General features: G+C 49.7%; 2 protein-coding genes and 1 long non-coding RNA gene across 8 annotated transcripts in view; 1 reads left to right on the top strand and 2 right to left on the bottom strand.

Annotated features, from left to right (window-relative positions):
• The window catches only part of LOC309355697 (phosphatidylinositol 4,5-bisphosphate 3-kinase catalytic subunit alpha isoform-like), a 33,299-nt gene extending 31,973 nt beyond the window's left edge, over positions 1–1,326 (top strand). For all 3 annotated transcript variants that reach the window (XM_081886738.1, XM_081886739.1, XM_081886737.1), the window contains one exon: positions 517–1,326. In XM_081886738.1, coding sequence (XP_081742864.1) covers positions 517–802 — 286 coding nt within the window. In that variant the 3' untranslated portion in view covers positions 803–1,326. The remainder of the gene's footprint in view (positions 1–516) is intronic.
• A 2,875-nt stretch (positions 1,327–4,201) lies between these two features.
• LOC309355954 overlaps positions 4,202–25,845 on the bottom strand; it is a 33,769-nt gene continuing 12,125 nt past the window's right edge. Inside the window, exon 2 of the long non-coding RNA XR_014162665.1 lies at positions 4,202–4,781. This is a non-coding gene — a long non-coding RNA (uncharacterized lncRNA). The remainder of the gene's footprint in view (positions 4,782–25,845) is intronic.
• Positions 4,926–25,845, bottom strand: part of TFR2 (transferrin receptor 2) — a 28,876-nt gene continuing 7,956 nt past the window's right edge. For 3 of the 4 annotated variants that reach the window (XM_081886787.1, XM_081886788.1, XM_081886786.1), the window contains 16 exons: positions 25,500–25,689; positions 23,102–23,242; positions 22,916–23,027; positions 21,776–21,898; positions 20,277–20,393; positions 19,546–19,685; positions 18,431–18,603; positions 17,709–17,828; positions 15,789–15,871; positions 14,937–15,000; positions 13,404–13,471; positions 12,046–12,122; positions 11,436–11,520; positions 9,832–10,059; positions 9,601–9,741; positions 4,927–5,661 (listed from right to left, as the gene is read on the bottom strand). In XM_081886787.1, coding sequence (XP_081742913.1) covers positions 5,419–5,661; positions 9,601–9,741; positions 9,832–10,059; positions 11,436–11,520; positions 12,046–12,122; positions 13,404–13,471; positions 14,937–15,000; positions 15,789–15,871; positions 17,709–17,828; positions 18,431–18,603; positions 19,546–19,685; positions 20,277–20,393; positions 21,776–21,898; positions 22,916–23,027; positions 23,102–23,242; positions 25,500–25,689 — 2,105 coding nt within the window. In that variant the 3' untranslated portion in view covers positions 4,927–5,418. Of the gene's footprint in view, positions 5,662–9,600; positions 9,742–9,831; positions 10,060–11,435; positions 11,521–12,045; positions 12,123–13,403; positions 13,472–14,936; positions 15,001–15,788; positions 15,872–17,708; positions 17,829–18,430; positions 18,604–19,545; positions 19,686–20,276; positions 20,394–21,775; positions 21,899–22,915; positions 23,028–23,101; positions 23,243–25,499; positions 25,690–25,845 lie in introns of all 4 variants that reach the window. The other variant, XM_081886789.1, reaches the window with a different exon arrangement.

The following is a 25,845-nucleotide window of genomic DNA, read 5'->3' as shown; positions in this document are numbered from 1 at the left end:
CCTCCTCCATGAATTAGTCTAACCCTCTTTTAAAGCCATGTAAGTCAGTAACCAGGACGCGGGTGGCACTGTGGGTTAAACCACAGAGCCTAGGGCTTGCCAATCAGAAGGTTGGCGGTTCAAATCCCTGCAACAGGGTGAGCTCCCGTTGCTCAGTCCCTGCTCCTGCCAACCTAGCAGTTCGAAAGCACGTCAGAGTGCAAGTAAATAAATAGGTATCACTCCAGCGGGAAGGTAAACGGCGTTTCCGTGCGCTGCTCTGGTTCGCCAGAAGCGGCTTAGTCCTGCTGGCCACATGACCCGGAAGCTGTACGCCGGTTCCCTCGGCCAGTAAAACGAGATGAGCGCCACAACCCCAGAGTCAGCCACGACTGGACCTAATGGTCAGGGGTCCCTTTACCTTTAAGTTGGTAACCCTCGTTGCCTCCAGTGGCAGGGAGTACCATAGTTGTGACGACATCTGCCCTGAATCTCCCCACATGTCAAGTCCCTCCTCCCTCCGCTTCTCCCTCCCAGGTTCCAGGAGATGTGCTACAAGGCCTACCTGACCATCCGCCAGCACGCCAACCTGCTCATCAACCTCTTCTCCATGATGCTGGGCTCGGGGATGCCGGAGCTGCAGTCCTTTGACGACGTGGCCTACCTGCGCAAGACCCTGGCGCTGGACAAGTCGGAGCAGGAGGCGCTGGAGTACTTCACCAAGCAGATGAACGAGGCCCACCACGGCGGCTGGACCACCAAGATGGACTGGATCTTCCACACCATCCGCCACATGCCCCTCAGCGAGGCCGGCCACGACTGACAAGGACCCTCTGCCACCGGGGAGAGAGGAAACGCCGGCCCTCCAGAGCGGCAGGGAGAGGATCCGGGAGCGCCAACGGGGCTACCAAGGCAAGGGTGCGGGGAGCCCTGTGTGAACTCGGGCAACCGGGTTCCTGATCCCCTCTCGGGACTGGCAGGGAGAGGATCCAGGAGCGCTGGTGTGCCTTGCAGGACGCGAGGAAAGGGAGGGGAGAGGGTCGCCCAGCCCCCTGCACTGGGGGTAAGGGGTCTTGAGGTTGAGAGAGGTTAGGGGGCAGGAAGCGGGGACCAGTTGCCTTCTGCAGGTAGGAGGGAGGTAGTCATGGAAACGGACCCTTTTCCCTCCCGGAAGTGTATGTGTGTGTGTTTTCCCCACCCTTTCACCCAATTTGAAATTCTCTTCCCCACTTTTCACACTGGGGGCTCAAACAGGAGACACCCTTCCGCTCTGCCCTCCAGGCAGGTTTATACTTGAATTGCCCCCACTGCCCTTCTCTCCCTCCTTGGCATTAAACGGGGAGAGGAGAGGGTAGTGTGGTCGAGGGGAGGGGGTTTTGCTGTGGGGGAAATGGGCAGAAAGTGGCAATACTTGAAGAAAAAAAAAATGTCCAGGGTTGGAAAGGAAACAAAAATATGATTATTTTCTCTCTTTTTTTTTCAAATAAAATTTTGAAAAAGAGAGTATTGGTTGGAAATGGAGAACGCGAATAGCAGTGATTCCAACTTGGATTACAAAGGCTTTGGGAATTGCCTTGTGTGAAGCAGTTCATTGGGTTAATTCTGTGCAAAGGAGGACGCAGTTCTTTCTGTCTGCCCCAAACCTCCTGCCTGTCGATCTCACGGCACGACCCCCAAGTTAATCTGCAATTAATCCAGAATGCGGCAGCTGGACTGGTGACTGGGAGCAGCTACCAAGACCACATGACACCGGTCTTGAAAGACCTACATTGGTTCCCAGTACGTTGGGGCTGACCTTGAAAGCCCTAAATGGCCTCAAAGGCCCAGTAGACCTGAAGGAGCGTCTCCACGCCGGACACCTGGGTCCAGTGCCGAGGGCCTTCTGGCGGTTCCCTCCCTTCGAGAAGTGAGGTTGCAGGGAACCAGGCAGAGGGCCTTCTTGGTGGTGGCGCCTGCCCTGTGGAACGCCCTCCCACCAGATGTCAAGGAAATAAGCAACTATGAGACTTTTAGAAGACAACTGAAGTCTGCCCTATTTAGGGAAGTTTTTAATGTTTGATGCTGTGTTTTTAATATTCGGTTGGAATCTCCCCAGAGTGGCTGGGGAAACCCAGCCAGATGGGCGGGGTATAAGTAATTATTGTTATTATTATTATTATGAGGGGGTGCAGGAAAACCACCTTTCTCCGCACCACAAATGATGTCCGGAGCATGTGCTGTCTGGAGTCCAAAATGTCTGGAGGGCTCCTGGTCGGCAAATGCTGCGTTAGCAGTATGGGCAGACCGAGAGCACAAATTTGTCGGCGTGTTTGTGCGTTTGAGAAGGAAGCACTGACCCTGCAAGGACAACGGAGGAAAGGAGCTTGAGGAACTCTTTTTGAGCGCCATCTTCTAAAAGCGCAATCTGGAGAATTTTGCTCTCTTTTGCCGATGGTGTGGGTAAGTGGCAACAGAAAATGTATTTCGTGCCAAAGGAAAATGTGTTTTGTACTATTTCTCACCCACCCTGATGGCACTGCACAACTTTACACACGCTTTTGCAACATTCCCACCCCCTTGACTCCAGTTCCTGCCCCCTCTTGTGCTTCAGCCTTTGGGGGGGGGGTCTCCAAAAAGACAATCACGCCATCTAGGGGCCCCGACACCCTCTCCTAGCCCACTTCCCCCCAAACCTCCTTGGGTGACTAGGCATCAGGGCTGCTAACTTAAACTCACCACACTTTGCTCTGTAACCATGAGCAGGTAGTATAAAATTTAGCGCTGAGCCCCCCAAAGCAGCCCATTAAATCTTCTCAGACACAGGAGCTCAACAGCCTGGTCGTCGTCATCCCCCTTGGCAACAGGTATAGTGGGATAACTAGTCTCTAAATTCACAAATAGGCTGGAGCTGATGGGAGTTGTAGTCTTAGAATCATAGAATCATAGAGTTGGAAGAGACCCCAAGGGCCATGGAGTCCAACCCCCTGCCAAGCAGGAAACCCCATCAGAGCACTCCTGACATATGGTTGTCAAGCCTCTGCTTAAAGACCTCCAAAGAAGGAGACTCCACCACACTCCTGGGCAGCAAATTCCACTGTCAAACAGCTCTTACTGTCAGGAAGTTCTTCCTCATGTTTAGGTGGAATCTTCTTTCTTGTAGTTTGGATCCATTGCTCCGTGTCCGCTTCTCTGGAGCAGCAGAAAACAACCTTTCTCCCTCCCTCCTCTATGTGACATCCTTTTATATATTTGAACATGGCTATCATATCACCCCTTAACCTCCTCTTCTCCAGGCTAAACATGCCCAGCTCCCTTAGCCGTTCCTCCTAAGGCATCGTTTCCAGGCCTTTGACCATTTTGGTTGCCCTCCTCTGGACACGTTCCAGTTTGTCAGTGTCCTTCTTGAACTGGGGTGCCCAGAACTGGACACAGTACTCCAGGTGAAGTCTGACCAGAGCAGAAGACAGTGGCACTATTACTTCCCTTGATCTAGATGCTATACTCCTATTGATGCAGCCCAGAATTGCATTGGCTTTTTTAGCTGCCGCGTCACACTGTTGGCTCATGTCAAGTTTGGGGTCAACCAAGACTCCTAGATCCTTTTCACATGTACTGCTCTCAAGCCAGGTGTCACCCATCTTGTATTTGTGCCTTTCACTTTTTTTTGCCCAAGTGCAATACTTTACATTTCTCCCTGTTAAAATTCATCTTGTTTGTTTTGGCCCAGTTCTCTAATCTGTCAAGGTCGTTTTGAAGTGTGATCCTGTCCTCTGGGGTGTTAGCCACCCCTCCCAGTTTGGTGTCATCTGCAAATTTGTCATCTTAAAATGCGGGTTTGCAAAGGCTGAACAAGAGTCTTAGCAAGATCAGGAAAAGCTCAGCTTTTTCTCATAGTGACAGAGGGCTGCTTATTTCTGGTGGGTGAGATTCTGGGATCCCTGGAGAAAAGCAATGAGCTGCTGATGACACGGTATTTGTCAGGAATCGGTGGTTGAGGGACACCGAGATTCCTAAAAACTGGTCTTGGTATCTCAGAATAACGACCATAAAGTAACACTTGTCCCATTTTCAAACTCGCCTCTGATCCTGTTCCTGTCTGTCATCAAACAGGAATTATTTAGTTGTGATTCCTGCAGTTGGACTAGATGAGCAATTCTGTGATTGTACGACTCAATTCCATCCGTGTGTTTGCCTACCTGATGAGCTGGACAATAAAGTCGCTGGACAAAGAACCATGCAAACGTAACAAGAAATAATTTATAGTGATCTTTGCCACTGATAAATTAACAAGGCTTTGGTTCTTATTCATGAGGTAGGGCGGATTTTCATCGTATCGCATAGCAATAAACATTTATGGCAGCCTTCAGGAAACCCAGCGCTCTTAAGCAGGCGTTTTGGACTACAACTCCCATCAGGCTCGGCATCGCGCAGGCAGGGCTGATGGGAGTTGTAGTGCCAAACATCTGGCGGGCGCCAAGTTAGGAAAGGCTGACATAGTCATCAGTGCAACTGATAAATATTGAAGCGAGGGAGCTGGGAGTCAGCAAAGGGGCACTGAAGAAACCGGAATACGGGGAACAATTAAAACGGGTGCCGGGTAAAGTGTGAATGTGAAGCGCAGGATTTCGCTCTATTACATAGCAATAAATCAATTAAATTTATAGCAGACACTGCTGCTGATAAATTAGAAGGAGGAGAAAGGAGGGGAAAGGAACAAGGGTGTAAGTCAGGCAATTAAGTCAGGGAAACACAACCACAGCCTGCTCTCCACTTGTGTGGCAGGACGTGGGCAATTTACTGTATTTTTTGCTCTATAAGACTCACTTTTCCCCTCCTAAAAAGTAAGGGGAAATGTGTGTGTGTGTTATGGGGCGAATGCAGGCTGCGCAGCTATCCCAGAAGCCAGAACAGCAAGAGGGATTTCTGCTTTCACTGCGCAGCGATCCCTCTTGCGGTTCTGGCTTCTGAGATTCAGAATATTTTCTTTCATGTTTTCCTCCTCCAAAAACTAGGTGCGTCTTGTGGTCTGGTGTGTCTTATAGAGCAAAAAATACGGTATAGTGAGCCTTTGCCACCGATAAATTCAGAACAGGCAAGGAGAAGATCAAGCTGTGATTCCTGCATTGCAGGAGGGGGTGGATTAGTCGACCCTCAGGGTCTCTCCCAACTCTGTAATTCTATGATTTCAGCGGAGAGGAGAATAAAAGGAGGTAGAGCTGAAACAAATTTTGGCTGTGCAGGACTAGAATCCGCTGGCCCAAATTAAAATGCACTTTCTGCATAACTGAAGTGTGTTGCAACATTCCCAATTACGGATGCTGGTGGATTCTAGACAATTCTTCAGGGGTGGGGATTTCATGGCTCAGATTACATTTTTTCGCTTTTTGGAAACGCATTCAAAAAGTTCGTTTCAGCTCCAGGAATGAGAGGGTCCCCCCTTTTTTTTACGTGTTTTGATGTTCAGAAATTGTTGTCAATGTTCCAGACGTCTCCGCTCAGGGCATTGGCCGCCCCCTGGAGCGTCCAAGTGACGAATGCCAGCTGGCGACGGAAGAGGACTTCGTTGAAGCTCTGGGGGGCCTCCCGCAAGAGGCTGACGTGCTCCAGCAGGGCCTTGACGGTGTGGGCCCCCCGGCCGTGCAAGATGTGCCGGAACGGGGTCTCCGTCACCGCCACGTACTGGGAGAGGAAGTAGAATTCCACCTGGGGCAGAGAGGGGGAGCCATTAGTGGAGCAAAGATACCCAAAGTCCACAGCAGTCCCCCAAAAACTAGCAGAACCCTGTCTGTACTGGGCAAGAGCTGGTGAACTGGGGAGGAAGGACGGAGGGCACAGAAGCATCCTCTGCAAAAGGCTGCTCCTTTAATTCCAGGGTAACTAGGTAAAGGGTAAAGGGACCATTAGGTCCAGTCGTGACCGACTGTGGGGTTGTGGCGCTCATCTCGCTTTACTGGCCGAGGGAGCCGGTGTACAGCTTCCGGGTCATGTGGTCAGCAGAGGTCACGTGGCGAACCAGGTCACGTGGCTTCCGGGTCACGTGACGAACCAGAGCAGCGCATGGAAACGCCGTTTACCTTTCCGCCAGAGTAAAAGAATATTTCCAAGCAAAATCGGCCTACAAGCAAATTCAAAAGGGTGCCAGACTGGAATGGCAAGCGAATCAATGGCGGGCAATTATAGAAGCCTCATCATCACGGAACACCAGACAATTTTGGCTCCTGGTAAATAAAAGAACTAAAAGATACCCTTTAACTATTATTCCCGCCCCAGTTTGGGAATCTTATTTAAAAAATTACTTTGCCACAACTGACTGTATCGTCAACACAAGAGACGAATTTCAAGATCAGCTTCCCCTCTGGCCCCCTACCGATCCGAAAGACATCCATGACCTGATCGTCAACCTTAAAACAGGGAAAGCGCCTGGGCCAGACCTGATCCCAGCAGAAGCTATAAAATACCACGCAGACTGGTGGGCCAAGGTCCTGGCGAACATCTTCGATGCAGTTAACAACTCTGGAATGATTCCGGAAGTATGGAAGGACGCTGTTATCGTTCCAATCCACAAAAAGGGCTCACCAGATGACCCGGGGAACTACAGGAACATCAGCCTGCTCTCAATAGTGGGGAAACTGTATGCCCGCTCCCTGTTGAACAGACTAATCCAATGGGCCGAAGAGAAAAAATTAATTGGGCCCGAACAAGCCGGATTCCGCCCAAAACAGTCAACAATTAATCATATTCTAATTTTACAGCATCTTGCCTGGAAATATTCCACCCCAAAAGGTGGCCAACTCTGTGTGGCATTCATTGACCTGAAGGCAGCATTCGATAGTATCCCCAGGAGCATCCTCTGGGAAAAACTCACCCGCTGGGGCATCGACAGAAGGCTTCTCTGGCTAATAATCAAACTCCATGAGAACTCAGCGGCCAGAGTGAGATTCACCCCGGAGGGTGATCTCACGAATTCAATTCCCATTAACAGAGGTGTCCGACAGGGTTGTATATTGGCTCCACTCCTGTTCAATTTGTTCATAAGTGACATGAGGACTCCCCTGATAGAGGCCCAAGAAAGGATTCATGCACCCCGCCTAGCACTTTATCGCTGCCCCTTGTTACTATATGCGGATGACGCAGTCATTCTTTCTTTTTCTAGAGTAGGTCTCAGGAGGGCCCTAAAAATTTTTGGATCATACTGTCACGCAAATTCCCTTACAATTAATTATGGAAAATCTAAGATCCTGATTTTCTCAAAGAGCCGGAAACTCCATAATTGGAGAATTGATGGGAGAGTCATCGAACAAGTCTATAGATTCCAATATTTGGGAGTCTGGTTACAACATAACCTCAGATGGAAGGCCCATGTAGCCTATGTTACAAATAGAGCCAAATCTATCTCCTTGGCGATCTTGCGATTCTTCTTCACCGATGGGGCCCTTCATATCCCATCGGCGTTGAAAGTCTTCAAGGCCAAGGTGATCCCGACGATTGCTTATGCCATCTCAATTTGGGGGACTTTTGCCAACCTATCTCACCTGGAGGTCATTCAAAATCAGTTTTTAAGAGGGATATTGAAACTGCCCAACTGTGTAAGTAATACAGCGTTACGCATGGAACTTAATATTGTATCCCTGGAAAATGCTCTGTGGAAGCACATACTTTGTCACTGGTTATCTCTATGGCACAATCTCCCAAACTTGTACTTGATACAATGTATGTGGAGAGATGATTTCCAGAGCCCATGGGTAAAAAAATTACAGCTGAAAATAATGGCAATGGGAATCTCCCCATCCAAATTACTAGAGCAGGATATAGTTCCAGCTAAAAGAACAGTAACCTGTAAGCTAGAGGAGATGGACTTGCAGCAGAAAATGATCTTGGGCAATGGTACCTGCTCACCTCTAAATCTTGGTTTATTACCCCTCTTAAGGCTCCCAAACTATTTGAATTCTTTAACTTCCTCAGCTCATAGATATGCCTTTGTAAAGGCAAGATTCAACACCTTCCCATCGAACGTGCTGAGAAATAGATTCTCCAATGGACAGATATCGCTCTTATGTGATTGTAATTGTGGGGCACCAGAATCGTTGCATCACATAATTCTTGATTGTGCTTTTCACTTATCGGCCAGGAGCAAGTTTCTTGCTCAATATCTTAAGGGAATTGCCGATGATACGACTGAAGCCAAATTGAGATATCTATTAAATGATGATGACCCCCTAAGATCACTCATGGTTGCCAGATTCTTGATCAGCGTCCTATCCCTAAAGAAGAGAAACGGACTCCTGTGTGGCTCGGATAATCCCTTTAAACCATGATCTATGCTTTAGGATGTAATTAGGTGATATCACCATTGATGTCTTCTATCAATTTATGAGCAGAGGGCGATGTTTATGCTACAAATTTGTTGTAATGTATGATGTTGGTCTTTTGTTTTTGTTTTGCTTGGTTCTTGTCTGTTGTTGTTTTTTTTGTAAGTTTTGGCGGTTTTAAATTTGGAGGTTCAAGTACATTATGGTGGTATGGGAAACTGTTGTGTGACGGGCCAATGGCCGTAATAAAGATCAATTCAATTCAATTTCCGCCAGAGTGGTACCTATTTATCTACTTGCACTGGTGTGCTTTCGAACTGCTAGGTGGGCAGGAGCCGGGACCGAGCAACGGGAGCTCACCCCGTCGTGGGGATTTGAACCACCACCCTACTGATCGGCAAGTCCTAGGCTCTGTGGTTTAACCCACAGTGCCACCCGTGTCCCTCTCCAGGTTAACTAATAACTAATCATAACTAATAACTAAAACTCTGCAATCCCACACAAGGGAGCTTCCCGCAAACCACCCTGGTGGCAAGAAAGAAAGGGAAGCTTTGGTGCATCGAGGGGGCAGGTCAGGGATAAGAAATCATTTTCTGGTCAAGGGCAGTGTTCCCTTCTGCGCAACCTTCCAAGGGCCACATGCCGCTGGCAGGCAGCGCCAGGGGCAGAACAGGAACTCATACGGTTTCTACAGACATGCCATCCAGGCGCTTCAAGAGCTCAGGGACACATCTTAGCCAGGCAGAAATACTCAAGGAGGGGCTAGGGACAGGGAGTGGTGGCCCCGAAAGAGATCCGAGGGCCAGACAGTGAGACCTGGGTCCCTGGGCTTTCCCTTCCTTTCTCTAGGTTACTAAACATGGGCCATACACAAGGAATAAAGGGACCCGGGTGGCGCTGTGGGTTAAACCACAGAGCCTAGGACTTGCCGATCAGAAGGTCGGTGGTTCGAATCTCAGCGACGGGGTGAGCTCCTGTTGCTCGGTCCCTGCTCCTGCCAACCTAGCAGTTCAAAAGCACGTCAAAGTGCAAGTAGATAAATAGGTACCACTCCGGCGGGAAGGTAAATGGCGTTTCCGTGCGCTGCTCTGGTTCACCAGAAGCGGCTTATTCATGCTGGCCACATGACCCGGAAGCTGTACGCCGGCTCCCTTGGCCAGTAAAGCGAGATGAGCGCTGCAACCCCAGAGTCGGCCGCGACTGGACCTAATGGTCAGGGGTCCCTTTACCTCCTTTACACAGGGAATATCCATACTATCAGGGTGGGTGGGGGAGAGATTAGGACAAATAGCAGCCCCCTTTCCGTCCGCCCCACGCCTCTGCCTCGCCTCACCCGCATTATGCGGACGTTATACATGCGCAGGAGCCTCTCGTTCTGCTCCTCGGAGCTGTAGATGTCCTTGCGTAGCTTGTCCGCCGCGCGCATGTAATCGCCTCTGGCCGAGTACATCCATTGCAGGGTCAGCCCTCGGCTCTGGTGGAAGCAAGCGGGGAGGTTGAAGCCTTTTAAAAGACGGGGTGTTTTGTTGTTTTTTTCCGGGGAGGGGTGCAAGGCAGGCTTTACCTTCAGCAGCGCCGTGTATTCGTTGAAGCGAGCGATGTGCTCCAAGAGGACGTCCCCGTAGCACCAGTAGTCGAGGGGCAGGAGGTGGTCGTGCGTCAGCTTGATGAGCAAGTGGCCCACCACCTCGGCCACCGTCTTGGCCACGGCCGGCAGGCGCCCGTAGAGAGCGCGGTTGAGGTTGTCGTAAGTGTCTGCCATGGTGTTGAGGAACGGGTAGCGGCGGGAGTCCTGCGGGCAGAGAACCAGTTTGAGGTCAAGGGGTGTTGGTGAAGCTCCAGGAAGTGGAGAACTGGGGGGCTACTGTGTTTGTGGGGAGGTGCGTGTGTGTCCGCAGCCTTTCTCAACCTGTGGGTCCCCAGATGTTGTTGAACTACAACTCCCATCACCCCTAGCGAGTGTCGGAACTCCGCTCGGCCAAGCTGATAAGGCCTCATCTTCCCCTGAGCCGAGCCTTTGTTTTTTTGTTTTTTTTTTAATGATATTTTATTAAGTTTTAAGAATAACAACAAACAGAAAAAGGAAAAAAACATACACAAAAATATGAAGTTACAAAGTACAAAAAAATTCAGAAATTTACCTTAGAAAAAGAAAAGAAAAACAAAAAAGAAAAGAAAAAGCACATTAAAAAAAGAAAACACAAAATCCCTCTTTTTAATTCCTCCTCTTTGATTCGCTTATTTTCCTGACTTCCTCACATCTCCCTTTTTTGTATCCCTTTTGGAAATTAGTTCAGCAAATTCATATCCAATTCTGAGCCGAGCCTTTGAAATCACCTCCAACGTGTTTAATGACCTGAGCCTTTGATAAGGCCTCAAGCACATTCTATCCAGCAGGCTTCCCAGCACAGGGAAGAGACGAGAGGTTTGGGCTACATAGTAAAGAGTTTTATTTCTAAACTATGCAGAACAGAAAAGACATCCTCTCTCTATGAAAGCAGAGAGCAACTGAACAAAGGAAACAGGAAATCACTAACGCCACATCCCGTCTCCCTTTCCCGTGAGACTTGAAGGTCTCTGGAATGTAAACAGAGTCCTGCGACTCCACGCAGCTGCACAGTGATAAGAACAGAAACTAACAGCTAGCAAGGCCAGAGCTCAAGGATGATGGGAGTTGTAGTCCAACAACATCTGGGGACCCACAGGTTGAGAACCGCTGGTCTAGGGACATAAGAGGGTAGTGAGATTGCTCTTGCAAATTAGCAGTGAGTGGCAGTAAGGAATAAGAAGAACCGTTTTCCGTATCGCCTCCCCTCCCTATTTTTTAGAGATCCTTTTTATTCCGCATTCAGGACAACTTGTGCTCACAATGTTAATGGGGCAGTCAGACCACAACTCCGCTTTCAATGCTGTTTGTAACTGTGGACATTTTTGGGGCTTCGTTTCCAATCGGCATTTCCTGCTGAAATCCCGTAACTTTTCTGAAGATTCTTTTATCGGTCCCGAATCTTCCAACATTCAGATTCATTGGGTTTCCGTGAGTGTGAAAAGGGATTATTACTGTAAATGCTCGCCATTACCTTCCACACCACGGTGTTCCCTCCAAGTTCCCAAGCAGCCAATTGTTCCTCCCCACTAAGATGAAACAAAACGGGTTGGGACCCTCACCTCGGCGAAGGAGAATTCCACAGCAGGGACCCCCCCAAAGGAGGTGAAGGCGAAGGCGCTGCTGTCCATGGGAAGGGGGCGGATTCTGACATAAAGGAGAGCATAAGAATAAAGCTGTTAAAAAAGTAAATAAGAGTAGAAGGGAAATGAAGGGATGGACCCTATTGTTCTAGGACCAATCAGACTGTTGAATTCTGGACCCTATTGTTCTAGGCCCAATCAGACTGCTGCATTTTGGATCCTATTGTTTTAGGACCAATCAGACTGCTGCATTCTGAATCCTATTGTTCTAGGACCAATCAGACTGCTGCCTTTTGGATCCTATTCAACTCAGTACATAACACAGACCCAACCGTTGAGACAGATATCAGGGCTCAGCCCCGGCTCAGCTGAAAAAAAGCTCAGAGGAGCAGCTGGAGGGGCAGACCTGGGTTCGAATTCCCCCTCTAGGCTATGAAGCTCACTGAGTGTGACCTAAGGGGCCAATCCCTCCCTCTCAGCTTGACCTACCTTACAGGCTTGTTGTGAGGATATCAATGCAATAAGTAAGTAAATAAACAGCAAGAAGGGTTGGAAGGGGAAGTCAAAGACCAAGACTGTGAGCTCTTACACCTCCGTCTCCCAGCGCTGACCCTGTTCGGTCACCTGGCCGAAGATGCTTTGCCCACTGCGGCTAGGACTGTCCACCTGCAGGAGAGAGAGAAAGAGATCAGGAGGCAAGGGGTCAACCCTGCCTTCCTCCGAACCTGTAGATTATAAATTTTTTCGCTTCATAAGATGCACCTGACCATAAGGCGCACCTAGTTTTTAGAGGAAAACAAGAAAAAAATAATATTCTGAACGAAACAGTGGATGTAAGATTTTTGTGGTTCATGCTGTGGCCACAGACATGTGATCTGATGGTGAATTTGGGGTGACCCAATGCAAAAATCCTGAGGATCCATGGGCTTTCACCTCCCCCCTCCCAGGCAGCCTCCTCTAGCCTCCCTTATCTCTCTCCCGATCGCTTACCGATCAGCTGCTTCCTTTCAACACTCCCTTCCCTCTTGCTTGCCTCCCTCTTGTTTGCCTCCCTCTTGTTTGCCTTCGCAAGACGAAGAGACTCGCGGAACGGATTCTTTTCGTCTTGCGAGGCACCACTGTATATGGTAACTACGAACATAAGATAAGCCCTCCTGGATCAGGCCAACAGCCCCGCCAGCCCAGCATCCTATTCTCACAGGGCCACCCAGGTGCCCTTTATGGGAAGCCTGCACGCAGGATCCAAGCACAAGAGACCTCTCTTGTGGTTCCCAGCAACTGGGATTCAGAAGCATCGTGTCCTCCAACTGTGAAGGCACAGCAAAGCCATCCTGGCTAGTAGCCATTGCTAGCCCTCTCCTTCTCCATGCATTTGCCCAATCCTCTTTCAAATCCTGTGGGAGGGAGTTCCACAGTCTAACGCTGTGCTGCATGCAGAAGGACTTCCTTTTTTAAAAATACCTCTTTATTAATTTAAAATAAATACATTTATGAGAAAACAGATGTACATTCAAGTAAACAAACATACAATTAAACAAAGAACAGAAAAATCAAACAAACTGCCACACTATAAGATGCAAGAAGATTAATAGAATTATCATCATATATGCTCCTGATACTGAACACAATTATAAAACTTATAGAGAAGAAATTTAAAACTGACTTCCAATTAATCTCGCAGAAAGACTTCCTTTTACCTGCCCCGAATCTTCCAGCGCTCAACTCCACTGGATGTCCACCGTGTTACGTTATAAATCTTGAACCGCTGTTCGGAAAACCTAGGAGTCTAGGCTCCCTACCACCATCCCATCCCAGGCACCCCATAACTCATCTGCCGTGCCCCCCTCCCCATCCTGCCCCCCTCCCTGGGAACCCTGGAGCCCCCTCCCCCCAAGTCCAGCTGCTCCAGACCCCAGAGTCCTGGCAGGGTGGGGGAGCTGGGCTTACCTGCTTAATGATGCTTTCGATGAGGCCGACAAGTGCAGGGCTGGTCTTGGCGAAGAATTTGTCGTCTCCTGGAGGGTGGGAGAGAAGACAGACGCTGAGCACCGGCATCAAGACTCTCCTCCCCACATCTCTGCCCCTCTTATCTCCCCGGCCTCCTTCTCCTTTCTTCAAATCTCCCCACTTGCAAAAGGCAAGATCCTCTCTGCTCCTTTGTAGCTCAGCAGCAGCTCTGCCCAGGCTTAGTCCAGGGTTGGCGTCTCCAGGTAGCAGAGCCCTGCATCAAACCCTAGAGAGTCGCTGCTGCCAGTCTGAGTAGGCATTACTGAGCTAGATGGGCCTCAGTCAGTGATCTCGTTTAGATGGAGCTCAATGGTCTCATTTAGAGAAAAGTCCCAAACGCTGGAATATTTCCTCACGAGGGACTTTACCCATCCCCTTGACCAGGGGTCAGCAACCTTTTTTAGCAGTGAGCCGGTCCACCGTCCCTCAGGCCATGTGGGGGGCTGGACTATATTTTGAAGTAAAAAATGAACAAATTCCTATGCCCTACAAATCACCCAGTGATGCATTTGAAATAAAAGGACATATTCTACTCATGTGAAAACACCAGGCAGGCCCCACAAATAACCCAGAGGTGCATTTTAAATAAAAGGACATATTCTACTCATGCAAAAACACCAGGCAGGCCCCACAAATAACCCAGAGATGCATTTTAAATAAAAGCAGACATTCTACTCATGTGAAAACACCAGGCAGGCCCCACAAATAACCCAGAGATGCACTTGAAATAACAAAAGCACACATTCTACCCATGTAAAAACACGCTGATTCCCGGACTGTCCATGGGCCGGATTGAGAAGGCGATTGGGCCGCATCCAGTCCCCGGGCCCTAGTTTGCCTACCCCTGCCCTTGACTGCTTTGGTTGCCCTTTTCTGAACTTCTCCCAACTCTGCAACATCCCTTTTAAGGTGAGGCGACCGGAACCGTACACAGTTATTCCAAACGCGCCATGGACTTGTATAATGATGTTATAGTGATATAGTGATGTATGGAAGTGAGAGCTGGACCATAAAGAAGGCTGATCGCCGAAGAATGGATGCTTTTGAATTCTGGTGCTGGAGGAGACTCTTGAGAGTCCCATGGACTGCAAGGAGATCAAACCTCTCCATTCTGAAGGAAATCAGCCCTGAGTGCTCACTGGAAGGACAGATCCTGAAGCTGAGGCTCCAAGACTTTGATCACCTCATGAGAAGAGAAGACTCCCTGGATAAGACCCTGATGATGGGAAAGATGGAGGGCACAAGGAGAAGAGGACGACAGAAGACGAGATGGTGGGACAGTGTTCTCGAAGCTACCAGCCTGAGTTTGACCTAACTGCGGGAGGCAGTGGAAGGCAGGAGGGCCTGGCATGCTCTGGTCCAGGGGGTCACCAAGAGTCGGACACGACTAAACAACTAAACAACAACAACAACAATGGTCTTATGGATGCTGCTGGATTCCTTCCCACAACGCCCCCTCCTTTCCCCACTCACCCAGGACTACGTTGTCCAGGCTGATATAGGCAGCGGCCTTAAGGTGCAGCATCGTCAGATAGCCCTGGGAAAGGAAGGAGCAGGATTTAACAGGTGGGCTTGAGCTTGGAGGGACTTGTGAATAAGACCACTCAGCCACAAGAGGGACAAGGCATTGGGGAGGGGGGGGTCGCCTTCTAACTCTATGATTCTGTGAAAAATGTCTCCTTGCCACTCTTCCTTCTATGACAGGAAGGGATCCATAGCTGTCAACTTTTCCCTTTTCTTGCTATGAAGGGATCTTAGCTGAGCCCTCCCCTGAACTGGGTTGGGATGGGGGGGGGCTTGTCCAGACTTCCTTTCACGCTGCATTTCTAGCAAAAGGTCCAGGTTTTAAAGCTCCCATTCAAAGTGGGTTTTTTATTTTTTTGTCGCTTTCCCCGAGGAAAACGTGCATTTTACCGCTGGATTCGGAGCCTGGAAAGCACAGCACAAAAGAGAGTCTGGCTGAACCCAGTTGAGAGATTCTCCCTCCCCCCTTCTCCAGGCTCAAAAGGAAAAGCTCCCCAGAATTTTAAAAATGTTAATTCTTGGACCTTTATTCCAGCCACGTTCCATTGCAGTGTGCTATGTGCTATGTGCAAGATTTCTGAATAATAATAATAATAATAATAATAATAATAATAATAATATTTTTTAATTTATACCCCGCCCTTCTTGATTCAGAAAACCGGTCTCAGGGCGTGAATAACAATAAATTCAGGATTCAAAAATCAATTTAGGGGGGAAATCCACCCAATACCGCCCCCCACCCCAGGTGCCGGCATCCCTTTTCTGTTTAAAAGCCCCAGTTCATTCAAGTGTCCTGCTCACCTCAAGCCACTCAGTGGAGCCCACGCTGCCAAAATCACCAGCATCCCAACTGGCAAAGAGCAAACTTCTCCGGAGCTGGAATCCTAAAGCGGTTGAGGAAGAACAGGGATGGCGAGTCACTTACTATTTGTTTCATAAAGTCCATATGCCGCTTGATTGTAAAACAACGACAGCAACAACCCTCAAAGTAGGTTAAAGCAAGAAAATGATCATTTATGTATGCAACCATGACTGTGCGGATGTTATTGGCCCAGAGATGGAAAGAAGATAAAGTCCTGACCAGAGAAGAAGGGCAGATTAAGTACCGTATTTCTCGCTCTATAAGACGCACCAGACCATAAGACGCACCTAGTTTTTGGAGGAGGAAAACAAGACAAAAATATTCTGAATCTCAGAAACCAGAACAGCAAGAGGGATCGCTGCGCAGTGAAAGCAGCAATCCCTCTTGCTGTTCTGGCTTCTGGGATAGCTGCGCAGCCTGCACTCGCTCCATCAGACGCACACACATTTCCCCTTACTTTTTAGGAGGGAAAAAGTGAGCCTTATAGAGGAAAAAATACAGTAGATGGATTATGCCGAAATGGCTAAAATGACAGGAAGAATCACAAATCAGGAAGGTCAAAATGTTAATAAGGAATGGGGGAAATCTATAACTTATCTTAAAGACCATTGTAAACAGTTAAAATCATTAGTAGGATTGGAATATCACTTGTAGTTTAGTAGTGAATTTTGGATACAATGGAGAGGTAAAAGATTTGGATTATTCTAAAAGATGCAGGAGGAAATGATTAACGATAGGATCCACAAAGGGGAGGAGGGAAGCCCAGGAGATTCCTTGGAATCTTGTTTTTATGTTGTATGTTGGATATGTGAATGTAACATTTTAATCTGAAAAACCAAATAAATAATTTTTAAAAACCACAATAAAATTATCGGTAAAAAGAGGAAAGATAACTATTGGAAACGTTCAAAAGATAAAAGCAACAATAAACTATAAACAAATCAAATCACATATTGACATCTTACATGTCTAGATGGGCTTGTCTAAATAAAAATGTTTCTAGGAGGAGCCAAGAAGAGCCCAGTGAAGGCGCTTGCCTGATTTCAATAGGCAGGGAGTTCCATAGAGTAGCTGCTGCCACGCTAAAAGATTGATTTCTCACAGATGTGGTGTTATGTGGCACCCATTTGAAGCAGTTAAGTGGGCACATGTGGGGTAAGGAGGCTGAACCAAGGCGTCTACTTGGCATAGCTGTCAACTTACAGATTTGAAAATAAGGGAGCAGCAGCCTCGAAAATAAGGGGTCAGCAGCCAAAATAAGGGCTTTTAGTCAACCAGCAGCCAAATGAAGCCTCAAGCGGTGGTTCCCACAGCGCAGCAACCCGGCAAAGGGGATGCAGCAAGGAAAACCACCGTCCCCTCTCTGCTGGGAAGCGCTGAGCAAAGGCGAGTCCCCAGGCAAGGCGGCCGATTTGATCGGCACAAGGCATGCAAGCTCCACCCCCCAGTCATTCTTAGACTCCTTATTGGGTGAGCAACGCAGCCAAGCAACCCAGTTGGAGCCTCCCTCCTCCCTGGTCGGCAGAGAGAGAGGGAGAGGAGCTGCTTCCTTTGAAACTCGGGAAATTTAAGGGACAGCAGCAGGACACAGCGCTGGGATAAGGGGCTTTTCCGCCAAATAAGGGACGGTTGACAGCTATGCTACTTGGCTACTTCCAAAATACCCTTCCTTAAAACTGTAACAGTCAGGTTCCTTGGCCGCCTCTCTCCCCCCCCACACCCACCCACCCATCAGGTCTTTCCTCAAAGCCACATATTTTGTTTCACCCCTCTTAAGCCAGCCATCTTTTCCTACAGCTACATGGCTATTCCATGCACTTCCCATCACCGCTCCTCCCTCCTGCAGCCGTCCTACTCACCGTTTCTCACCATAGCTGTGAAAGTGCGGGCCAGCTCCAGCAGGATGGCTGTGCCCACTCCGGAACGGGCAGCCCCCGGACCCAGGGAATCCCGCTGGGCCCCCACGATGACATAATGATCTAGCAAAACAAGGCATGTGAAACATACTTGGAGTCGAGGGTGGATTTCATGCTCTTTATTCAGCTCATAGTAGTGAGGAGGAATGGAAGTTCCCCCAAAATATCTGCTTTATATACATTATTTACACAATGGGCCCCACGTGATTGGCTAATTCTGGGATTCCCCTGTAGGCCAATCAGGTTGCGGATTCACTTCCACCTGGAGCTGGATTGGGTGGCTCCTGCGGACCAATCAGACTGCTGCATTCTGGACCCTATTGTTCTAGGACCAATCAGACTGCTGTATTCTGAATCCTGTTGTTCTAGGACCAATAAGACTGCTGCATTCTGGATCCTATTGTTCTAGGACCAATGAAACTGCTGCATTCTGAATCCTGTTGTTCTAGGACCAATCAGACTGCTGCCTTTTGGATCCTATTCAACTCAGTACATAACAGGATGGATGGATGTGAAAAGGAAAAGCTCCCTTAAGTGAGATCCGCAGTTCACCCTCCCCAAATACCGTTTCCCCTTTCGGAAAACATGGGCGTTCTAAGCACTTTATGCCTCCACATTAACACCCATGCACCCGCAAAATCCTTGCCGGGAACCACATACAGTACCGGGTTCGAATCTACCCTCGATGCACCCGAAGATGTTGTTGATCATCACGGATTGCTTTTGGTTCTGAACTCCCAGCTGCAGCTGGAAGTCGGGTCCCCCAGGTCCGAGCCGGTATGGGACGTCGGGAAGGCGCCCCTTCCAGGCTTGCGGGGCAACAGGGCCTGTCAGCTGCCTGCGAGGAGAAACCTTGTGAATCCACAGGCCGATCTCTCACGGGAGGGCTGGGGCAGCTGGCCGCCTGACCTCCCCCTGCCCATGCTGCGCCCCGCAGGACCCCAGGCTGATTCCGGAGACCATCACAGAATCAGGATTGTAGCGTTCGAAGGGACCCCCCAGGGGCCATCCAGTCCAACCCGCTGCAATGCAGGAATCCCAGCTAAGGAATCCCCGACAGATGGCCAAACTACCCCAGAAGGTGCATGACATGTCACTCACCAGAGGTAGTGCCCCCTCCCCTAATGCCCCATCTAAAAAGGTAAAGGGACCCCTGACCATTGGGTCCAGTCGCAGACGACTCTGGGGTTGCGGCGCTCATCTCGCTTTACTGGCCGAGGGAGCCGGTGTACAGCTTCCGGGTCATGTGGCCAGCATGGCTAAGCCGCTTCTGGAGAACCAGAGCAGAGCAGCGCACGGAAACGCCGTTTACCTTCCCGCCGGAGTGGTACCTATTTATCTACTTGCACTTTGACATGCTTTTGAACTGCTAGGTTGGCAGGAGCAGGGACTGAGCAACGGGAGCTCACCTCGTTGTGGGGATTCGAACCGCTGACCTTCTGATCGGCAAGTCCCAGGCTCTGTGGTTTAACCCACAGTGCCACCTGCACCCTTATAATGCCCCCTATACTCCATGCCAAATATTTCTTTGTCCCCAGCCCTTTACACCCACACTCCATTCCAGCCTTCACCTAGGCAGGAAAGAGGCGTGTTCACAGCAAAAGCACTTGATCAGGAGGCGGGGCAAATCTGGGGAAGGGGCGTGGCCTGGGCCTTGGGGCGTGGCCCGAGGGCCAGGTAGAGAGGCCCCAGAGGACTGCATTCACCCCCTCCCCAGCCATGTCCTCCAATTTGCTTCCCATCGCACCCCACCCCTCGAGGAACCCTCCGCCCAACTCACCTGAGCAGGTGGGCGGCCACGTTGGTGCTGACTGGGTGTGCGGGGATGGAGGGGAGTCCTGAGGACTGAATCGGAGGGAACTGGGTGTGGTTGAATGAAGGGAAGCCGGGGCTGTAGGGGTCTCCGGCCCCCATGTGGACCTGCGAGTGCGAAAGAAGGATTGGGAACGCTGAAGGGGAGACTCCACATTGAAGAGCAGTCTATCCCAGTATCCTAGCTGCTGGGGAGCAGCGATGGGAGAGGGCTGCTGCTTTCGACGGGCTGTTTTAGTTTTGCAAAACTGACCTGTAGAATCCGAAATCAGGAGGAAGCAAAATTCCAAAAATAAATAATAAATAAAGCACATAAATAATAACTGTAGAAATTTGAAGACTCTGGCAGGACTGAAATAAATCTTACGGTGTAGATAGGATTGGATACAATAAGAAACAGTGGGAAAGTAACTCACATAAGAAAACCTGTTGAAGGGAGGGAAGAAAGTCAACCGTCAGCAGAGTGTGGGGAAAGAATGAGGGTAAATGATTGTTGAATTTTACTGTATTTTGTATTAAATGAAACACCAATAAAAAGCATTTAAAAGAACAACAATGAAGGGCTGTTTTAGGGCTTCCTGGCTGGGAAAGATGGTCCAGAACCACAGGGAGGGTCTCTCTACTTAAGCCCCCAACCCATATCTCTCTCTCTCTCGCTCTCTCTCTCTCTCTCTCGGTCCCAGTGAAGGCTGTACTCACATGCCCATAAATGCTTGTGTTTGGGGACAGCCCCAGCTTGCGAGGGTCTTGTGGGACATCAGCGGGGTCCGGGTAGATGAGAACTCCCTTGGCTTGCGAAGCCTCCGCGTTGGCCACCTGGGACAAAAAGAAGCTGGGAGTTTCAGAACCATGGGCACCTCCTTGATTTCACACACAACAATCCCTCTCGGCAATCGAAGAAAACGGATGCCCACGCCCCCAGACCACGTTGCTCTGATTCACCTCTCCCAAGCCCCCCCCCCCAACGGCACCATCATTTCCTTTCCCTTTAAGGCAGCTATCTTTTTTGACAGCCGTGTTAATATTTAGGGAAACTGCGCCTTCCATTGTATCCATCAGCGCTCTACACCTCCCCTTCCATCACTTCCACAAAGGTCTACCCTACAAGCTGGAAGGTGTGCAGAGGAGGGCGACCAAGATGATCAAGGGTCTGGAAACCAAGCCTGATGAGGAACGGTCGAAGGAGTTGGGGATTCTTAGCCTGGAACAGAGGAGACTGAGAGATGATAGGGTTGCCATCTTCAGGTATCTAAGGGGCTGTCCCCTGGAAAATGGAGCAAGCTTGCTTTCTGCTGCTCTGGAGCATAGGGCCCAAACCAATGGATTCAAAGGGCAAGAGAGACGATTCCAGCTCAATATCGGGAACAGACTCTCTCAGAAGATGGTGGACTCCCCTTCATCATTGTTGTTTAGTCGTGTCCGCCTCTTCGTGACCCCCTGGACCAGAGCACGCCAGGCCCTCCTGTCTTCCACTGCCTCCCGCAGTTTGGTCAAACTCATGCTGGTAGCTTCAAGAACACTGTCACACTATCTCGTCCTCCGTCATCCCCTTCTCCTTGTGCCCTCCATCTTTTCCTACATCAGGGTCTTTTCCAGGGAGTCTTCTCTTCTCATGAGGTGGCCAAAGTCTTGGAGCCTCAGCTTCAGGGCTGATTTCCTTCAGAATGGAGAGGTTTGATCTTCTTGCAGTCCATGGGACTCTCCAGAGTCTCCTCCAGCACCAGAATTCAAAAGCATCCATTCTTCGGCGATCAGCCTTCTTGATGGTCCAGGTGGTCCATACATCACAACTGGGAAAACCAGAGCTTTAACTATACGGACCTTCATTAGAGGTTTTTAAACCGAGGTCGGATGGCCATCTGTCAGGGATTCTTCAGCTGTGCATTCCAGTGGGTTCAATTAGATGGCCTTTCTCAACTGTACAATTCCATGATTCTACACCTCATGAATCCTGTCTCCCCATCCACCCTTCCCGCCCTTCAATCTGGAGACCCCTTTCCTGAAATCTGGTGTTTCCAGGTGGCCCCACCACCAAGGTTTCTGGGACCAGACGCCTGCCATCTTGGAATATTGGCTATGCTGCCTCCTTGGGCTACTGGGAACTGTAGTCCAAGCAGATCTGGAGGGCCGCAGATGATACTCCCTGCCCATGGCCTCAACCCTTTCGCAGAGGGTCACATTCAGGAGCCCAGCCTCACCTTCTCGGCGTAGCTGATTTCACCGATCCGGACGATGACGAGGTGGCCCTGGGGGTTCACTCCCTGCTGCTTCAGCGCCGCAAAGTCCTCCCGGCGCCCGTAGTTGGCAAAGACCAGGCCCCCCTGCAGACAGACAGCAGGGTGAAAAGGAAAGGCTGGGGCACAGCTTGTCCAAAGGACCATATCCTCCCCTATGAACCTGCCCTGAGATCTTCTGAAGAAGCCCTTCTCTCGGTCCTGCCACCCGCACAGACCCGCTTGGCGGGGAGAGGGCTTTCTTAGTTGTGGCTGCTGCCAGACAACTTTGGAACTCCCTCCCTAGAGAAGCCAGATTGGTTTCCCCCTGGCTGGTGGGACACAGCCAAAGTCGTTCTTCACACAGCGCAGAGTAAAACTATGGAACAGTGTGAGAACAGGAGGCTGGGCTAAATGGCCTCATCCTGCAGGGCGTTTGCTAAGTTCTTACGTTCTTAAATTGGTTGGAGGTCGCAACGTATCTATACTTTAAAAAAACCCCAATTTTTTGTATTTTTTAACTTCCTTCCCTTTTAAGAGCAAGCATCTTTTTTGACAGGCGTATTGATATTCTGGGTTGCTGGTTGTGGTCACAGCTGGCAGCCAGAAGCAGGATTAAAGCCATCCACCTGCCCTGTCTCCTTTATCTATCTCAGGCAGAGAAAAGTTAGCAACAGGGAACACCAATGTTGGACATGGGTTAGAGCAGGGGTCAGCAAACTTTTTCAGCAGGGGGCCGGTCCACTGTCCCTCAGACCTTGTGGGGGGCCGGACTATATTTTTTTGGGGGGGGGAATGAACAAATTCCTATGCCCCACAAATAAACCAGAGATGCATTTTAAATAAAAGCACACATTCTACTTATGTAAAAACATGCTGATTCCCAGACCGTCCACGGGCCGGATTTAGAAGGTGTTTGGGCTGGATCCGGTCCCTGGGCCTTAGTTTGCCTACCCATGGGTTTGAGCGTCAGACTAGGACCTGGGAGAGACCAGGGTTCAAATCCCCTTGGATTTGCTGTGGGGATTAAATGAAGAAGGGGGAAGATTATGTACATGCCACCTTGAGCCCCTTGGAGGAAAAGGTGGGGTATAAATTCAATAAATAATAAATAAATGATTGTACCGTGACGGTGCCAGAAGCGCTGTAGGGGCAGTAGACCTCCGGGTCCTCCAGCGGCAGTTTCTCCACCACGACCCCATTTGTGTCCACCCGCTGCAGGAAATTGGGGCGCAGGCTGCGGGAGAAGGACAGAGGGTGCTGAAAGAGCTGCCCTTGCCAAACAACCCAGCCCCAGGGCCCTTCACTGACCGGTCAGGGCGCTGCAGCCCCACATAATGGCTGTCGGTCCAGCTGTGGTCCAGGCCGTAGGAGCCGAAGGCACTGAGGACGTGGCGGGAGAGGGCGTCCAGGCGAGGGGAGCCGGGCGGGTGCGGGGATTCGCTCATCATTCTGCGCAGAGAGAAGGGAGAGAAATGTTCCATAAGAGCAGAGCCATTGGCCCATCAAGCCCAGAATCCTGTCTTGACAGTCGCCAGGCATCTGTGAGAAACCCGCAAGCAGGATTCGAACGCAAGACCGACACTCTCCCCTCCTGTGGTTTCCAGCAACTGGTAGCCAGGAGCATTGCCGCCACTGATATTCCTTGTTCTGCACTGCGTGAACAAGGACTTTATTTTATCTATCCAGAATCTCCCAACATTCAGCTTCAGGGGTTGTTCATGAGTTCTGGGGTTACCAGAGGAAGGAAAACGTTTCTCTCTCTGCTTTCTCCCTGCCAGGCATTATGTTATATGTAAACTTCTATTGCGTCGCTTCCTACACGCCTTTTCCCAAAGCTAAAATGACTTTCTGAAGGCAGCCCTAAATCCGGAAGTTTTGTAATGTTTGAAGTTTTACTGTGTTTTTATATATGCTGTAAGCTATCCAGAGTGGCTGGGGAAACCCAGCAAGATGGGTGGGGTAAAATAATAATAATAATAATAATAATAATAATAATAATAATAATAATCCAAAACGGTGCAACCTGTCTTCACAGCAGGGTGATACCATCCCCTTGATCATTTGAGCTGCCCTTTTCCAAATCTTTAGGTAAAGGTAAAGGACCCCTGGACTGCTAAATCCAGTCAAACTTGACTATGGCGTGTGACATTCATCTCTACTTTCAGGCAGTTTGTCTGCAGACAGATTTCTAGGTCATGTGGCCAGCATTACTAAACCGCTTCTGGCACATGGAGGACTCTGACGGAAGCCAGAGTGCACGGAAACGCCGTTTACCTTCCCGTCACAGTGGTACTTATTTATCTACGCTTGTTGGTATGCTAGGTTGGCAGGAGCTGGGATAGAGCGACAGGAGCTCACTCCGTCACACGGATTCGAACTGCTCAAGAGGCTCGGGAACCCAGAGACAGGGACTTAGGCTGCGTCCAAACCATACATTTAAAGCACATGGCTTCCCCCAAAAGAATCCTGGGAACTGTAGTTTGTTAAGTTTGGAACCCAGAGACCTGCCTGCTCTGTGCTGGACCCAGAGCTGCGACGAACAGAGAAGCAAAATCTTTTTGGGGTTTCTTGCTGTGAGCCCCTCCACCCTATGCTCAGGTTGTATATATGTGTCAATAAAACAACATATCCCAAGGACACCACAGTCTCCGATGACTTTCGTTCCAAGGAAACCAAACCCTAGATAAGCGCTTGAAGGAACCCCTCAATTCTCTCACAACTCAAAAGACTGAGGTGGCATGTAACACTGTGTTATTCAGCTTGCTATATACATTGGCAGGGGACGTGGGTGGCGCTGTGCTCCAAACCACTGAGCCTTGCTGATCAGAAGGTCGGCAGTTCGAATCCCTGCGATGGGGTGAGCTCCCGTTGCTCTGTCCCAGCTCCTGCCAACCTAGCAGTTTGAAAGCACACCAGTGCAAGTAGATAAATAGATACCGCTGTGGCAGGAAGGCAAACAGTGTTTCCGTGCGCTCTGTTTTCCATCACGGTGTCCGGTTGCGCCAGAAGCGGTTTAGTCCTGCTGGCCACATGACCTGGAAAGCTGTCTGTGGACAAATGACAGCTCCTTTGGCCTGAAAGCGAGATGCGTGCCACAACCCCATAGTCGCCTTTGACTGGACTTAACCATCCAGGGGTCCTTGACCTTTACCTATGTTATGGCAGAAACAAATGTACAGTGGTACCTTGGGTTACAGACGCTTCAGGTTACAGACTCCACTAACCCAGAAATAGTACCTGGGGTTAAGAACTTTACCTCAGGATGAGAACAGAAATCGTGCTAAAGTGGTACCTCAGGTTAAGAAAGCTAAATGGTACCTCAGGTTAAGAATGGTTTCAGGTTAAGAATGGATCTCCAAAACGAATTAAGTTCTTAACCCAAGGTACCACTGTACTTAATTGTGTGATTCACAATTCACTTCAAAGCATTTCAGTGGAAGGGAAACGTCGGAAACAATCCAGAAAATAATTATCTATGTAACATCCACCACCACCAACAAAAAAAGCGTTAGCGGCTGTCACTCGTATTCGCCTGTATGGTTTCCGATCCTCTACTCGGGCAAACACCCAAATGGTGGCACAGTAATTCCTGCTCCTGTTTCTGATGGAAACTCCGTCGTCCCTGGAGTCCCGTGGCCCCACGACACCCCCATCAATTTGTTCCATGTCCTTCCCGCAATTCTGGGGTGAGGGGAAAGGACCTCACCTGATAGTCCCTTCAATCTTCTCCTCATTCAGGTACTTCTGGAACATCTCCCGCAAGTCAGCCCAGTACAGTGGGGCTCCCCTCTGGCCATCTTCCGCCTCGGGGGGGCTCTCGTCGTTCACCACGGCCAGGTAGTCTCCGCAGACCATGCAGGAAGAGCCTCGGGACAAGACGTACCCCAGGAGGAAGGCTGAGGAGAGCAGAGGACAGAGGGGGGCAGTCAGGCTTTAAAGCAGAGGGTCACAGGGCAAAAGGTGCGCCGGTCACCCAAATTTAAACCTGGAAGTTTTCCCCATAGCATAAAATGTAGGGATACCTGGAGGCTTTACTAGAAGCTGGCTATGTT

Source organism: Podarcis melisellensis (genome assembly GCF_964234715.1).
Source record: "Podarcis melisellensis genome assembly, chromosome: 13".
Taxonomy (NCBI): domain Eukaryota; kingdom Metazoa; phylum Chordata; class Lepidosauria; order Squamata; family Lacertidae; genus Podarcis; species Podarcis melisellensis.
This window is presented reverse-complemented; position numbering and strand designations above follow the sequence as displayed.